Source organism: Micromonas commoda, chromosome 14 (assembly GCF_000090985.2).
Source record: "Micromonas commoda chromosome 14, complete sequence".
Lineage (NCBI taxonomy): Eukaryota > Viridiplantae > Chlorophyta > Mamiellophyceae > Mamiellales > Mamiellaceae > Micromonas > Micromonas commoda.
Window position 1 is genome coordinate 540,063 of NC_013051.1, and position 15,092 is coordinate 555,154.

Here is a 15,092-nt window from a genome sequence, read left to right on the forward strand (position 1 = left end):
AGGAACAAAGCCTGCTGGTTCGGGCCGGATCCGAGAGGGCCTTCAGCACTGTGCGGCGCCCTGTGCGGCGCTCGCGTGAATCGAGACCCTCGGGGATTGTTGGGTTCCGTTCGGATCGGAAGGGGAAGGGCGTGATAAGCGACGCGAGTTTTAAGTCGACGCCGACCCAGCGTTCGACGCGCGGAAACCGAGCAGTTACTCCGCGCCTCTTTTTTGCGGCGGGAGCAGGGCGCTGACGAGGCAAGAGCGCCACCGCCCCACCATCGATGGGCGCTTACCTGAGCCAGCCGATAACGGACAAGGAGAGCACCGACGGCGAGGATGCCAAGTTTAAATACGGGACGACCGCGATGCAGGGCTGGCGCACCAACATGGAGGTACGCGCCGCTCGACCCTCGGCACGCGCGCGGCAACCCCCGCGTGAAATATCATCGCCGTGCGCCACGCGCAGTTTCCTCCTCCCGCCAACCTAGCCTCTCGATCCAGCACCCGAGCGCTGACTCCTCCCGTTTGTGATCGCATCGCAGGATGCTCACTCGACCGTCTTAGGACTAGACGAGGACACCGCCTTCTTCGGCGTATACGACGGCCACGGCGGCAAGGAGGTGCGCGCGAACCCAGCCCCCGTCGCCCCGAAAGCGGAATCTAACCTAACCACGTTTTGTCACCTTTCTCCACCAACCAACCGTACCGCGTGTTCGACAACCGACTGGTGACCCCTTCGAACCTCCCTCCCGAAACTCGCTCCAGGTGGCCGTGTACATATCCCGGCATCTTCACGAGGTGTTTAAGGAGTGCGAGTCGTACAAGCGCGGCGACATCCCCCAAGGTCTGATCGACGCCTTCCTCGCCATGGACACCAACATGCTGCACGTCAGCGGCAAAGACGAGCTCAACGAGCTCGCCGGCAAGTCCGACGGAGGTCGGGGCGGCGCCGACCTCTCCTCCAAGATGCGTCAGGCCATCTTGGCGCGCGCCCGAGCCAACGGCGACGACGTCGACTTCGAGGACGACCTCGACGACGAAGGGCCGTGGGAGGGTCCCCAGGCGGGATCCACCTGCGTCGTCGCGGTTGTGCGGGGCGACAAGCTCGTCGTGGCAAACGCCGGGGACTCTCGCGCGGTTCTGTCGCGCAGGGGCGAGGCGTTGGCGCTGTCCCGGGACCACAAGCCCATGGATGACGACGAGCGCGCGAGGATCGTGAACGCCGGAGGGTTCGTCCAGGAGGGACGGGTCAACGGGTCGCTCGCGCTGTCCAGGGCCATCGGCGATCTCGAGTACAAGCAGTCCAAGAATCTCCCCGCCAAGGACCAGATTGTCACGGCGTATCCGGAGATTCGCGAGTGCGTCATCGAGCCCGGGGACGAGTTCATGGTCATCGCGTGCGACGGCATCTGGGACGTGCTCACGTCCCAGCAGTGCGTGGATTACGTCCGCGCGAGGCTAGACGCCGACGTCCAGCTGTCCAAGATTTGCGAGGAGCTCGCCGACGAGTGCATGGCGCCGGACACCAAGGGCAGCGGCATCGGGTGCGACAACATGAGCGTGGTCATCGTGCTGCTCAAGGATACCGCATTCGTGCCCGGGGCGGACGGTAAGCCGACGCTGCGTCCGCGGAGCGCCTTTTAGCGCGTAAAATACGCTGATGGGGAGGCCGCGAGGACCGAAGGGACCGCGGGACCGCACGTGTTGTACCATTTCACAAGTAACCGACCGAGTTGTACCGAGGGAAGGTAGTTTTTTCGAGACTGAGAGAGAGGGTGGGAGTAAATGGCGGCGCCGACGAACGCGCGAAGCGAAGCGATTGTGTTCGTGAAATCACGTCTGTTTATAAAACACACACAAAACAAGCCGAAGCACCGTCGGTCGCCTCGCCTCACTCGCCTCGCGTCGCTCACGTTCAATCCGACTCGCGTTCAATCTCTTCGCCTAGACGAAGCACCATCGGCCGCCAGATGCGAACCCTCGCGTTGATGAACCAGTTGCCAACCTGCGCCCTGGTCATCCCGCTCGCCTCCGCCAGCTTAACCTTGTCCTCGTCGTCCGGGTAGGGCTTGTCGAAGTGCGCGAGGAGCCAGTCGCGGAGCGGTTGGGTCTTGACGCTCTGCGCGTTAAACTTGAGCTCGCCGGTGACCTCGGCGTCCGGGTCATCCGCCACGGGCTTGATTTTGACCGACTTTGTCGAACCCCCCGGTCCCTTCGCCTTGGCATTCTTATCGTTCGTCGTCGTTCCGACCGTTATAACGCCCGAAGCAGCTGCTTCCGCGGCGAACCTCGAGGGTGCGCCTCGAAGCACCTTGTTCGACGCGTCGCGCACCCTCGCGTCCACCGCCGAGCCGAACGATCGCGACGTCGCCGCGAGGTCGACGCCGACGCGGTTGAGAAGCCTGCGCCGGTCCCTCGCGTCCTGCTGGCTCCTGGCCCTGTGACCGTCGGCGTGCGTGTGCGTGTTGTCGGTCGCGTCGAGACGTGTCGAGGTGGTCGCGCGGTGCGTGTTGGGATGGACCTTGGCGCCGTCGGCGCCGGCGACGGCGAGCTGGAGCTTGGCGAGCGCCGCGTCCACGGCGCCGATCCTTCGAGCGTGCGTCGCGCGGACCCCGAGCTTGAGCGCGGCGGTGCGCTGCTCGAGCCCCCGCGCGATCGCGGCGAGGTCGTCCTCGTCGAGATCGTCGCTCTCGCTCGTGCCGTGTCCTCCGTCGAAGAGATCCCGCGTCAGGGGGGATCGCGGGGTGTCCCGCCTCGGCACGCGCGCGCGCGCGCTCGGCGGCTTGGCGACGACCGGATCGTGCGCCGCCTTCGAGACGTGCGTGGGAAGCGCGCTGGAGAGAACGTCGGCGTCCGCATCGGCGTCCACTGAGGGGCCGCCGATCATGCGCGACGCCGCCTTGCGAACCGCGCCGGAAGGCGGACCGGCGCGATCGGGCTGCCGAATCGCGAGAATTGAATGCGACGTGTGAGCATCGTGACTGAGCGCGGGGTTAGCAACGTCCAAGGGAGCGGAGAAGAGGCGCGGGTCGGGCGGGGTCGATCGCGCGCGTATCGGCACGCACCGCGTGCTTCGGCGGGTCCACGTCGATGCGATACATCCGCGTGCGTCTGGGGCGGGGGCGGGAGGGCGGTCGGGAACGGGAGGGCGACGGGAGGCGGCGATGGGCCGCGCGCGGTGTCGCCGAGAGTGCGCCCTCGCGGGGGTGTCGAGGGGCGGCAAACCCCGGGACGCGCGGGTCACATCCGTCCCGGAGCGCCCGCTCGAATTCGTTTCGACGGCGTCGCCGAGCTCGGCGTGTGCGCCCAGGTTGCCGGTTCGACTTCCGTGACAGGTCTGACTCTCAAAACCTTAAAATCTGATGTGTCCATGGATTTTTCGCGCCAGAACAAAAACAACGGCGGTTCACGTCGGTTCTTTAGGTGTTACTCTCGAGACGTGGATGACTGTTCGCTCGTACGATTGAAACGTAAAACTCCTAATTAAAAGCGAGGATTTCTAAAAATATCTGAAATAACGTTATGCGAGGTGACGTAATGCGAGAGGTGACGCGGAACGAAGGATGCGGAAGGCCCTCTGGCGGCTTACTTGGCAGCCTCGAGGGCGGCGGAGACCTTACCCAGCGCTTCGAGCATGGGCGCGTACGTGTTGTCCCAGTAACCGGTCCACTGGCAGATCTTACCCGCGGAGTCGTACTTGAGGACGAACGACAGCTTGTTGTCGATGAGGTTGGGCGAGCCGAGCTTGCCGTCGATGTTGATGATCAGGCGGCCGAACATGATGATCTTGTCGTTGCTGGTGTCCACGATGGTGTCGGGGGACCAGAGGAAGTTGCTGACCATGAACCCCCAGGATTTGGCGAACTGCTCGAAGACCTCCGACGGGGTCTTGTCACCGGCGAAACCGTCGGACCACTCGACGTCGATCTTCTCGGCGAACATGCCAGCCATCGTCTCGGCGTGATTGTTGGCGGCGAAACCCGCGGCGAAGGCGGCGTGGAACTTGGCAGCCTCGGCCTCGCCGGTCTCGATGGTGAAGTCGGTCATGATGTGCGTGAACGGGGTGGGGCGCGCGAGGGCGTGTGTTCCGTGCTCTGGCGAGACTGATGATCTCGGTGATCGTCGCAACTTTTGGTGATGAATGCGTTTGTACGGTCTGATTTTTTACAGGTGGACAGGTAATGTTACCCCATCGCGTGCGTCACTCTCAAGCCCCGAAGAACCCGTCGCATCCGATGTAGCAAGCCCCCCGGACGCGTCGCTTGGCCCTCGGGGGCGAGTCCAGCTGGAGGAACACCCGCAGGTGAGCGAGCGCGCCGGCGGAACCCGAGCACGCCAGCGCGTCCATGTACCGCTGCAGCGCCACCCTGCGCCTGGCCACCACCGAAGGGTCCGAGCTGAACGAACCAAAGCCGGTGGGCAGCTCGAGGGACGGGCCGACGTCCGCCGCGAGGCCCTTACCCTCCGCGTCCGCGTGCAGCTGCTTAAAGTCGGAGTATCGCTTGCACAGCACGTACGGCGCGGAGCCGGGCGACTGCACGAGCAGGTGATATCGCGTGTGCGGCGTGCGGTCGAAAAACGGCGTCGACCACGACAGCAAACTCGTCACCGACGGCACCACGTCGCGACTGGCGATGACGGAGACGTGGAACGCGTCCCTCGAGTCCATGTGCGCCGCCCTCACCGTCGCCTCGATCGACGCGAGCACCATCGAACCCCTCGCGCCGAACCGGATCTTCTCCAACCAACCGACGCCGCCGCCGGCGAAGAGCATCGCCGACTCGAGCGCAGCCGCCGCGTGACGGTTCATCGGAAAAGCCCCCGACCTCGCGCCGGCGTCCAGCACGCCCATCGCCGCGTGCGCCGTGCGCACCGCGGACGCGAGCTTCGCGGGGCTCGGAGCGCCCCCCGGGTTGGTGCCCCCCGGGTTTTTCTCGTCCTCGGACGCGGACGTGCAGTTAGCCGAGGCGTATCCGCCCAACCTCGCGGCGTAACCGAAACCGCCGTCGACGCCGCGGAGCAGCGCGCGTACTCTCGCGTCGGCGGCGTCGCCCGGTAGGTTCGCCACGCGGAGTCGCGCCTTGAGCGCCGGGTCCCTGTCGCAATGCGCCCTCCACCGCGCGTGCGACACCACGTGCGCCTCGTCCGATGAATCCCCGAACCTGCTTCCGCAGAGCGACGACACGCACGACCTCGCCGACCGTGGCGTCTCCGGCGCGGAATTCGTCCTAAAACCCGATCCGAATCCGCATCCGTGCTCCTCCGCCACCTCGCGTCGCGCCAGGTCGAAGGCCCTCGTCGCCGCGTCCGCGGACACGTCCGCTGTGGGATCCACCCCTTCGACCCCGAGGTCGTCCGCCTCGACCCCGACCGGGTACGCCGCCCACACCAAGTCGTCGAACTCGTCCCTGCACACCCCCCGGTTCTCCTCGGCGAATCGACCGAAGGAGCGGTCGAGCTCGCGGAGGCTGCCGAGCGCGGACGCGCGCGAGTGCACCGCCGCCCTGGCGTCCGCGCGGAGCCTGCACCACGCGGGGCTCTCCCTGGCACACCTCGCGGAGTGCACCGCGTCCTCCACCACCTCGTCAAAGACGAACGAGCCAGCCGCGACGTCATCCGCGGCGTCTAGCAACGCGGCGCCGCACCCTTTGCCGCGAGACAAGATTTGATCGCCGTGCGCCCTGAGAAACGCGAGCACCGCCTGGGGCAGCACGTCGCTCCCTTCGAGCACGATGGCGTCCAGCAAACGCAGCGCGGACTCCCCCGGGAGCACGGAGACGCCAAACTTGGTGAGCCAACCCGCGCAGAGGAGGCTGGGCCTCACCGCCGCTCGGTGCAGGCGAGCGTCCAGCGCGGGCATCTCCGCCGCCACCGCCCGGTCCAGCGTCGCGCACTCCGCGAGGAAAGGCAACGCCCCGGCGGTGAACGCCCACGGCGCCACGTCCTCGCAAAACGCCGCCAGCATCCAGAACGCGTTCTCCTCGTCGTCCGTCTCGAGGAGCAGCACGCCCGCGACGGTGGCGGCGAATGGAACGTAGCCTTGGGGCGAGCGAACGGCGGCGGCGACGAGCACGCGCTCGAGGGCGTCGAGGAGGCAGTAATCGAGCCGCCCGCTGACGGCGTCGGTGAAGGACGATCCCGAGCGGTCGTCGGCGAGCGACAAATCGCACGCGGACCCGTAAAGGGACCCGCTGGACGACTCGTAAAGGGACCCGGAGAGATCGCGACTCGACGTCCGCGATAAACCGGACCGTCGATCCCTCGGGCAGGCGTCACCCCCCCACCCGTCGGCGGTCCTCGGGCCGGTCCTGACGAATCTCGGGTGCGACGGGAACACGCACGGGACGTCGCACCTGATCCGTTCCCTGGCCGCCGCGAAGTCCCGCGACCGCAAACCCTCCTCGAGGTAATCGTCGTAGCATCGATCGGCGGCCGTCTCCTTGTGCTCCGCGTGGAGCGCCTCCGCCCACACCTCGGCCCTGTGCAGGTGGTGGATGCCGGTCACGGCGAGTGCGGCGCGGGCCTCTCCGCCGGGGAGCCTCGCCTCGGGCGCCGCGGTCTGGTGGATGGATCGCGAGTTGAGGGGGGTTAAGGGGGAAGGTCAGTCGCTGCCAGGCGCCGTCGTCAAACGCAAAAAATGCATCGGTGAAACGCCCGCCCGCGGCTTTCGTGGGTGTTGAGCGGTCCGAGGGGAGATCGGACATCGGACGCGGGTCGGGGTATCGCGCGCGCGCACCTTGTAGGCCTCGAGCGCCGTGAGCTGCCTGGCTCGCGCCGCGGGATAGGTCACGCGGATCTCCTCGTATCTGCGGGAGGGAGGGTAGCGCGTGGGGCGGCGTGAGGGGACGGTCGTCGAGACGGCGCGAGTCGCGACGGTCCGAGGCGTCCATTTTTAAGACGGGGGCGCGCGCGTCGATGGGATGGAAGTGTTGCGCCGTCGCTCACCTCTTCGACAGGCTCTCGGGGACCGGGAACCCGAGCGCGTCGTGCTCCGCTCCCTCTGCGAGTGGCGCGAGGAGGGGATAGAAGGGTCAACGGGGGTTCGGCGCGGAACACGCGCGATGGGACGGGGCTGGTGCGCGCGCGTCGGTTTTTTCGGTCCTCGCTCACCGTCGTGCTCGGCGCCGGGGCGCGGGGGGCTCTTGGGCGGTATCCGTCGCGCGCTCAGCAGCGCGTCCTCGTAGCTGGGCGGCGCGCGGCGCGTCGTCGGGGTCTTGGGCTCGGCCTCGACGCGGTCGTCCTCGCTCGAGCCGAGGTCGCAGCCCCCGACGGCGCGCGACGACGGGCCCGCCCCGGACGATCGACGAAGCCTCTCGGGGGGCGAGCGCGGCCCCACCCTGCCGCATCCGCTCTTCCCGTCGTTGACTCCGATGAGATCTCCGACCTCACGATAGGAGGGCGGCGAGTGCGGGTGTCTCGGCGGCAACCGCGCGCTCGGCGTGGCGTCGACGGCGATTCCCGCGGGCATGACGCGCGACGTTGTCGACCCGCGTCCCGCGCCTGTGGAATCTGAAAAACGCAACTGTCAGTCTGCAGCCTTCAACCTCCTGCGTAACACCTGCGTATAGTTTAGGTTAACGCACGACAGGCGACCAGTCACGCGGAACGCGGGCCCATTTTCGTGTCGCTGACGGAAAAACGCTTTCACTCGAAAAGCGAAAAAGTTCAATATCGAGAGTCTCCCCCCCAGGGCGTCAAAAATGACGCCGCTGACGCGGGCGTTGGCGGGTCCCGCCCGCGCGCTCGCGCGGTCGGGTCGATCTCCCCGCGCGCCCGCCCGTCGCCTCGTCGCCGCCGCGTCGGCGCCGTCCTCGTCGTCGTCGTCAAACGACGCGGGTGTCCTGGTGCTCTTCGCGCCGACGCTGCGCGCCACCGAGCGCGTCGCCGCCCTCCTCGCGGCGGATGCGAGGCGGGGCGACGTGCTGTGCCTGCACGGCGACGTCGGCGCGGGGAAGAGCGCGCTGAGCCGCGCGTACGTGCGAGCCGTGGTGGGTGACCCCCACGTCGACGTCCCGTCGCCCACGTTCCTGCTGCAGCAGGTGTACGACGACCACTGCGACGGCGACGACGCCGGTCCGCCCCCCGTCCATCACTTCGACCTCTACCGGCTGAAAGGCCCGGGCGACTGCGACAGGCTCGGGCTGGAGGAGAGCTTCGCGACGGCGTCGTCGCTGATCGAGTGGGCGGAGCGGCTCGGGGAGAGGTGCCCGGGGGAGAGGTTGGACGTGTACATCGACGCGGCGGCGGTCGGCGACGGGGCCGGCGCGTCGGGAGGCGCCGTGGTGGTGGTCGAGGATGACGACGGGGAAGAACACGAAGAGGACGGGGATGACGACGACGACGACGAGGAAGATGATGACGCGGACCCGGCGTTCGTGGACAGGAAACCGCGGGTCATCCGACTCGCCCCGAGGGGCGACGTGTGGCGACGGCGCGTGGACGCGCTCGCCGCGAAGCTGGCGCGGTAGCGGTTGAAAATTTTAGTCCCTCGAAAACCTAAGTGTTAGACTCACGCTCGCCGCGGCCACGAGCTCCTAGGCCAACCCTCGTCGTCGTCCTTGTTCACGCTCAGCTCGTCCAACTCGTCCAGCTCCTCCTCGATGAACTCGTCCTCCAGCTCCCTCAGCAGATCGTTCAGATCCTCCGGACCCCAGTCGTCGTCGTCACCACTCGCGTCGTCGAGGAGGTCGAGCCCAGCCGCCGCCGCCGCCGCCGCCATCGCCTCCTCGGTCCACACCAACTGGTCGTCCTCATCGAACGAGTCGTCACCAAACAACGACTCGTCGGCGTCCACGAGTAAATCCTCGAACGCCTCCTCGCCGCGTTCGCGTCGCATCTTACTCGCGAATGCTCGAATCAGCGACGCCTGCATCGGGCCCAACGTCTCCGTCTCTGCGAGTAAACCCTCGAGGGACCCCGCGTGCACCGCCGCGCCGAGCGCCACGACCTCGTCGGGGTTGACCAGCCCCGGCCGCGGCTTCCGCCCGAACGTGTTCTCCACGAACCTGCGCACCGCCGGGGTCTTGGTCGCCCCGCCGACGAGCAGGATGTGGTCGAAGGGCCTACCCCCCCGCCTCGCGAGCGTCCGCTTGTTCTTGATCCCCTTGCCCCCCTTGGTCGCCGCCGCCTGGAGCGCCTCGAGGTTGATCCCGGCGCTGTCCGCCGCGATCTCCACGGGCAAGCGCATGGACCGGAGAACCCTGGCGCACACCTTCTCCAGGAGCGGCCTCGTCAGCGTCTTGACCGCCCCGCCCGGCATCGGGATCGCCACCTCCATCGCCTCCGAGAGCTGTTCCCTCGCGCGCCGCGCCGCCATGAGCGCGCCGCGCGGATCAACCTCGGCGTTCAAACTCTTCGCCTCCTTCGCGAGCCACACCGCGAGGGCGCGGTCCAGGTCGTCCCCTCCCAGGTGCGCGTCCCCGCCCGTCGCGAGCACCTCCACCGTCCCGCCGCCGACGTCGAGGACGGACACGTCGAAGGTACCGCCGCCGAGGTCAAAGACGAAAACAGTCTCGTCTGCTTCGACGTCGACGCCGTACGCGAGCGCGGCGGCTACCGGCTCGTGCAGCAGCTTGACCTTCTCGAGCCCAGCCCGTTTACCCGCCTCGATCGTGGCGGCGCACTGCGCGTCGTCGAAGTAGGCCGGGACGGTGACGACCGCGCGCTTGATGTCGCCTCGTTCGACTCCGGCGCCGTCCTCGGCGGTGGCGAGCAGAGTCGCGAGGATGTGTCCCGATACGTCGACCGGGGTGACGTCCGCGCCGAGCGCGGGGCATCGCAGGGCGACGCCGCCGTCGGGGGCGGCGACGACCTCGTAGGGTACCCTCTGGGCGTCGTCCTTGACCGTCTTGGAGTCGAACCTCTTGCCGATGAAGCGCTTGACGGAGGAGAAGGTGTTGGCGGGATCCTTGGCGAGCCTCCGGCGCGCGTCGTGGCCGACGAGGACGCTGCCGTCGGCGGCGAATGACACGACGGAAGGGATCGTGCGGTTGCCCTTGGCGTCGGCGACGATGACGGGCTTGCCGTCGACGACGATCGCGACCGCGCTGTTGGTGGTGCCGAGGTCGATGCCGCAGATGGACGCCGCGCGAGTCGTCACGCGGAGCGCCCTTCCGCGTCGGCTCGACGGATGGGGGGCTCTTTCGTCGCGCGGCGCGCGCGGGCGCGGGCGCGCGGGTGCGAGGCGTCTGCGCGCGGAGAGCCGCGACGACGCCGACGGCGAGGACGAGGACGCGACCGCGCCGGTCCGGGCGTCGCGCCCGGACGGCATCGCGAGGGGACCCATCCTTCCTCGGCGCGGGTAGCACGACCGCGACGGGGCGCGTCAGTGTTTTAGTGTGCTGACTCGTCGAGCGCGAGCTGTGAGAGCGGCAGGTGAGGGTCGAATCATCACAAATCTCAAATCCAACCGCGCGCGCCAGGACCAGGCCGGCAGCCATGGACGCTAAGATCGCCCAGTTCTGCCAGGTGACCGGCTGTGCCGATCCCGCGAAGGCTAGGTTCTTCCTCGAGTCCTCCAACGGCGAGATCGACGCGGCGATCAGCGCCTTCTTCGGTGCGTCCCCACGTCTCCCCGCCGCTCAGATCTGACGCGAGCGCCCCTCATCCCTAACAACCGCCCTAACAACGCTGACCCTCGCCCTGTCCATCGACAGAGCACGGCGATCAGGACGTTCCCGTCGCGGCCAACCCCGACCCTGCCCCGACGGAACCCGCGGGAGGCGCGTCGGGCACGGGCACCGCGCCGCCCGCGCGCGCCTCGTCCAACCCCCGTCGCGGCCCCGCGAGGCTCGATAACGTCAGGGGCCTCGGCGACGTGCGCGGCGACGGCGACGACGACGACGACGACGACAAGCCCCAGGAGTGGTACACCGGCGGCGCGCAGTCCGGCAGCGTCGTGCAGGACCCGAAGAAGAAGCCGAGCAGGGTGGAGGATATCCTCGACGGCGCGCGCGCGGCGGGCGCGGTGGACGGCACCGCGGATGATCTCAACCCCTCGGGATCTGACAATCCCAACACAGCTGGCGGCGCGAGAAGAACCGCATTCTCCGGATCGGGCCGGACCCTCGGCGGAAACGGCCGGGAATCCACCGCAGTGGGCGTCCCACCCGACGCGGCGGGCTCCGCCGAGGGAGGAGCCCCGCCGGGTGCGACGACCCCGACCCCGACGTCGCACGTCATCACGTTTTGGCAAAACGGGTTCACCGTCGACGCGGGGGGCGAACTTCGAAGGTACGACGATCCCGCCAACGCGCCGTTCATGCAGGCGGTGGCCAACGGCCAGTGCCCGCCCGAGCTGGCGCCGGCGGACAGGAACCAGCCCATCAACATCAACCTGGTGCGCAAGGAGACGGAGTACGAGCCGCCGCCCGAGCCCAAGTACCGAGCGTTCCAGGGGTCGGGCCGGACCCTGGGAGGATCCTCCTCCGGACCTTCCTCGGACGCCGCCGCCGCCGCCGGGGGTGCGGGGGTGACCCCGGGGGGATCCTCCTCCGGGCCCTCCTCGGACGCCGCCGCCGAGGGTTCCGGAGCCGGCGCGTGGAGCGTGGACGAGGGCGCGCCGACGACGTCCGTTCAGCTCAGACTCAGGGACGGGAGCCGCGTGGTGGGCAGGTTTAACCTTACGCACACCGTCGCGGACGTGAGGGCGTTCATCGCGTGCGCGTCGCCCGCGAACGCGTCGGGGACGTACTCGCTGCAGCTGTCGGGGTTCCCGCCAAAACGGTTGGAGGACGAGGCGCAAGCCGTGGGCGACGGGCTGGCAAACTCGGTGATCATCCAGCGGTGAGCGGCGGCGGCGGGGGAGGGGAATACCACGGTGCCGCGGCGCCATCCGTCGCGACTTAGACACGTTTGAAATGCAAGCTCCGTCTACAAGTACGACTTTGTTCGCTCTAATAAACCCGACGCGAGGCTCCCATGGCTTGGGACGAATACGATATCGCGATTTTTATTTAATCAATGAGGCGCCGTAAATCGCGGCGGCTGGTGTCACTGGTGCCGAGGCGCGAGCGGCCTCCTGCTCGCGTCCCCGATGGATATCGCCCCCGCCTTTGCCGTCCCTTTGCCACCCCCGACGCCGTTCTTCTCCATCGCGCGGTTGATGTAAATCGTCACGAGCTTCTGCTGCGCGGGCGATAAACCCGACAGCTGCGGCAGGAGCCAATCCCCGAGGACGTCGTACATCGACACCAGCGTGTCCACCACCGCTTTCCTCACGTCCGCGGAGGGCGAGTTGAACGCCTCGCAAAGTCCGGGGATGAGCTCGGGCGTGGACCGCATCAGCGTCTCCGGCTCCATCCGGCCGATGACCCCACCGAGGCATCGCACGGGAGCGGCGCCGCCCCGACCCACGTGCGGGCACAGCGCGCGCATCGCCGCGCCGGGAGAGAGCGCCTCCACGACCCCTTCCAACGCGTCCCCCGCGCTCAGCGCAACCTCGCCGGAGACCGAAACCCCGCCCCCGCCGCCGCCGCCGCCAGCTGTGTCGCCGCCAGCTGTGAGCGCGTCGAGGATGCGCGGGAGGGCGACGGCGGCGTGTGGAGCGAAGGCGTCGGGCGCGCACTGCGCCAAGTCGCGAAGGGTAAACAACGCGTGCGTCTTGGCCTCGTCGCCGCCCTCTTCGGACGCGAGCGCCTCGAGGGCGACGGCGAGCACCTGCCCCGCGCGGTCGGAGCCGGGGTGGGCGCCCGCGCGGAGCGCTCGGCGCACCGACGCCAGAGCGCGGGGCCGCGACGCGGGACCCGCGGAGGACGCCGCGGAGATGGCCTCGGCGAGGGCGAGCGAGGCGACGTCGAGCGAGGCGTCGTCTTGCGGCACCTGCGGCGGCGGCGGCGGCGGCGGAGGCTTCGAGGGCGGGGCGACGACGCCCGGAGTCGGGGGAGCCGCCACCTCAATCGGGGGTTCATCCGCGAAGCCTTTGCTCGCGGGGGGTTCATCCGCCGAAACTTTGCCCGAGGAAACTTCCGCCGCGCGCCTGTCCAGCGCTTCCGCGCCAAACCCGGCGAGAGAGGCGGCCCCGTCGACGCCGCCCGCCGACGGCGGCACGCCCAGGCGCTCCATCGAACGGTCAAGCGCCGCCGCGACGACGTCCCCTCCTTCGACTCCCACCTGCTTGTTCCCGTCCTCCGCCGCCGGGACGGACTCCCTCAGCTCCTCCACCTCATCCCCAAACGCCTCCTCCTCCTCCTCCTCCTCCTCCTCCTCGTCGGAGTACCTCCCGCCACCTGGTGACGAGTGGGAGTACTTGTCGTTTCGCATCGCATCCGCGTACGCGTGAAACTCCGCTTCGATGGACGGCGCGTGCGGCGCGACGGCTCTGCACACCGCCGCCGCGTCCGCGCCGGGAACGGAGGCGAGATACCGCAGCAGCACCGCCTGGTCCGCTCGCGTGTGCACCGCGGCGAGACCCGCCGCAGCCGCCGCGCGGAGGGGCGCGTGACGGTCACGTGTGAGGGGCGCGACCCGAGACACCCACGCGCCCAAACCGCCGGTACCCGCGCTCGCCGGCGTCCGCCCCCGCGAGCCCCTCGGATCGGTACCGCCGCCCTGCCCGCTCAGCACGTACAGCGCAAACTCGAGCACCCCCGTCTTGGCGCGCGGCGCCTTGGACTGCTCTAAGGACGTCAGCAGCGCCGGGAGGAGGGCGTCGGCGGCGTGCGCGTCGCCGACGGCGGCGAGCGCGGCGGACGCGAGCCCGCGGACGCTCTCCTTGGCGTCCACCAGCCGCGGGAACAGCGCGGGGCACAGGCGCTCAAGGTGGGGTTCCAGCCCGGGGCCCAGCGCCGGGACCGCCTCGACGACCGCCTCCAGCACGGCGCACGCCACGCGGTGGTGCGCGTCCCCCGCGTGGTCGCAAAACATGTCGGCCATCTTCGCGCAGTTGGCCATCGCGTCGGCGCGAGCCTTGGCGCCTCCTCCGCGAAGCGCAGCCGCCAACGTCTCAAACGCGCTCACCTTTTCCTCCCACGACGCGCGAAACAGCGACGGCGCGCGCGTCAGCGCGGCGCGCACAGTGGGCGCGGCAGGCGGGACGTCGGGGGGTTCGGGGGAGACGCCGTACTTGGCGAGGTCCGGCGCGAGGTGGTTGGACGACGTGTTGGGCGGCGAATCGCGAATTCTCCGTTGTCCCGAGGGCGCGGCTGTCTTCGCGGCGGCGGTGGAGCGGTCCGCGGCGCGATCGATGACGCGCGCGGCGACGGCCGCCGCCGCCTGCCTCGCGGGCGCGGGCTTGGCGCCGGTCGAGGCGGCGCGCGCGCCCTCCCTGCTTCCGAGCCCGTTCCTACTCGAGCCCGAGCCCGAGCCGCCGCTCGACCTCGACGCCGTGACACCCTTGGTCGACGCCGGGAGCGAATCTGATCGACCGAGGGTCGACGACGTACCGTTCGATCGACCCCTGGTGGCGCCAAATCGATCCCCCTCGTCGATACCCCCGTCCACCGGCGAGACGGGCGCGGAGGAGTGCCCGAGCCTCGACCCCGGCACCCTCACCGCGGCGGGTCGGGCTCGCGTACCCGCGCCTCGCGAACCCTCCTGGCTCGTGTGCGGCCTCGTTCGCGCGTGCATCGTCTCCGCGCCGGGCACCCAGTCGTCGTCGTCGCCGTCATACGTTCCCGCCGCGCTCTCCTGCGCGATGAGCCTCCTGGTGTTGGCGTCCAGTCGAACCTGCGCGCGCGCCGCGTGGTCGGGGTAGCGCCGGGCGTAGTCGGCGTAGACGCGCCTCGCGCCGGCTCGAACGTCGTTGGACCCGTCCTTCACCATTGATAGGATGGCCTCCTCGACGCAGTCCCTGCCGCGGTCCCCGAGGCAGGCGTCGTCCCACTCCCTGACGACGAGCCTGAGCCAGCCGGTGGCCTGGCACCGGAGCTTGACGCTCCTGTCCTTGCTCGCCGCGTCGCACAGCCGGGGGACGAGGGCCCTCGCCTGGCAGTTGTGCAGGATGCCCCGCACGCCCAGGTCGCCGGACTCGGCGATGATCTGCACGGTGATGACCACGCACTTGAACAGCTCGGGGACGTAGTGCGCAGCCTCCTTCTCGAACTCGCCGCCGAGTTCCGCTGCGAGCACCACCAGGAGGTGCGCCGCCTGTCGCACGATGGAGGACCTCC

The 15,092-nt window shown here is 69.0% G+C and overlaps 8 protein-coding genes across 8 annotated transcripts; 3 read left to right on the forward strand and 5 right to left on the reverse strand.

Annotated features, from left to right (window-relative positions):
• Positions 1–126: 126 nt before the first annotated feature.
• On the forward strand, positions 127–1,854 carry MICPUN_107230 (hypothetical protein). Its single transcript, XM_002505953.1, has 3 exons — positions 127–377; positions 528–605; positions 751–1,854. The coding sequence occupies exons 1-3, from the start codon at positions 267–269 to the stop codon at positions 1,627–1,629; spliced, it is 1,068 nt and encodes a 355-aa protein (XP_002505999.1). The 5' UTR covers positions 127–266; the 3' UTR covers positions 1,630–1,854.
• Positions 1,855–1,900: 46 nt separating this feature from the next.
• Positions 1,901–2,872, reverse strand: MICPUN_104135 (predicted protein; the record flags this gene model as incomplete). The annotated part of the gene is made up of 1 exon (XM_002506164.1): positions 1,901–2,872. The coding sequence occupies one exon, from the start codon at positions 2,870–2,872 to the stop codon at positions 1,901–1,903; it is 972 nt and encodes a 323-aa protein (XP_002506210.1).
• A 572-nt stretch (positions 2,873–3,444) lies between these two features.
• On the reverse strand, positions 3,445–4,046 carry MICPUN_109493 (hypothetical protein). The gene has a single exon (XM_002506165.1). The coding sequence runs from the start codon at positions 4,030–4,032 to the stop codon at positions 3,571–3,573; it is 462 nt and encodes a 153-aa protein (XP_002506211.1). The 5' UTR covers positions 4,033–4,046; the 3' UTR covers positions 3,445–3,570.
• Positions 4,047–4,192: 146 nt separating this feature from the next.
• On the reverse strand, positions 4,193–7,453 carry MICPUN_64149 (predicted protein; the record flags this gene model as incomplete). Its single annotated transcript, XM_002506166.1, has 3 exons — positions 4,193–6,544; positions 6,722–6,791; positions 6,954–7,453. 3 exons carry the CDS (start codon positions 7,451–7,453, stop codon positions 4,193–4,195), a joined length of 2,922 nt encoding a protein of 973 aa, XP_002506212.1.
• A 232-nt stretch (positions 7,454–7,685) lies between these two features.
• On the forward strand, positions 7,686–8,453 carry MICPUN_64150 (predicted protein; the record flags this gene model as incomplete). The annotated part of the gene is made up of 1 exon (XM_002505954.1): positions 7,686–8,453. The coding sequence occupies one exon, from the start codon at positions 7,686–7,688 to the stop codon at positions 8,451–8,453; it is 768 nt and encodes a 255-aa protein (XP_002506000.1).
• Positions 8,454–10,270, reverse strand: HSP70 (heat shock protein 70, putative chloroplast precursor; the record flags this gene model as incomplete). Its single annotated transcript, XM_002506167.1, has 1 exon — positions 8,454–10,270. One exon carries the CDS (start codon positions 10,268–10,270, stop codon positions 8,495–8,497), a length of 1,776 nt encoding a protein of 591 aa, XP_002506213.1. The 3' UTR covers positions 8,454–8,494.
• A 152-nt stretch (positions 10,271–10,422) lies between these two features.
• On the forward strand, positions 10,423–11,773 carry MICPUN_64152 (predicted protein; the record flags this gene model as incomplete). The annotated part of the gene is made up of 2 exons (XM_002505955.1): positions 10,423–10,540; positions 10,641–11,773. 2 exons carry the CDS (start codon positions 10,423–10,425, stop codon positions 11,771–11,773), a joined length of 1,251 nt encoding a protein of 416 aa, XP_002506001.1.
• A 61-nt stretch (positions 11,774–11,834) lies between these two features.
• MICPUN_109494 (hypothetical protein) lies at positions 11,835–13,855 on the reverse strand. Its single transcript, XM_002506168.1, has 2 exons — positions 13,591–13,855; positions 11,835–12,458 (listed from the first exon to the last, which is right to left on the reverse strand). Exon 2 carries the CDS (start codon positions 12,358–12,360, stop codon positions 11,977–11,979), a length of 384 nt encoding a protein of 127 aa, XP_002506214.1. The 5' UTR covers positions 12,361–12,458; positions 13,591–13,855; the 3' UTR covers positions 11,835–11,976.
• Between the last annotated feature and the right edge of the window lie 1,237 nt (positions 13,856–15,092).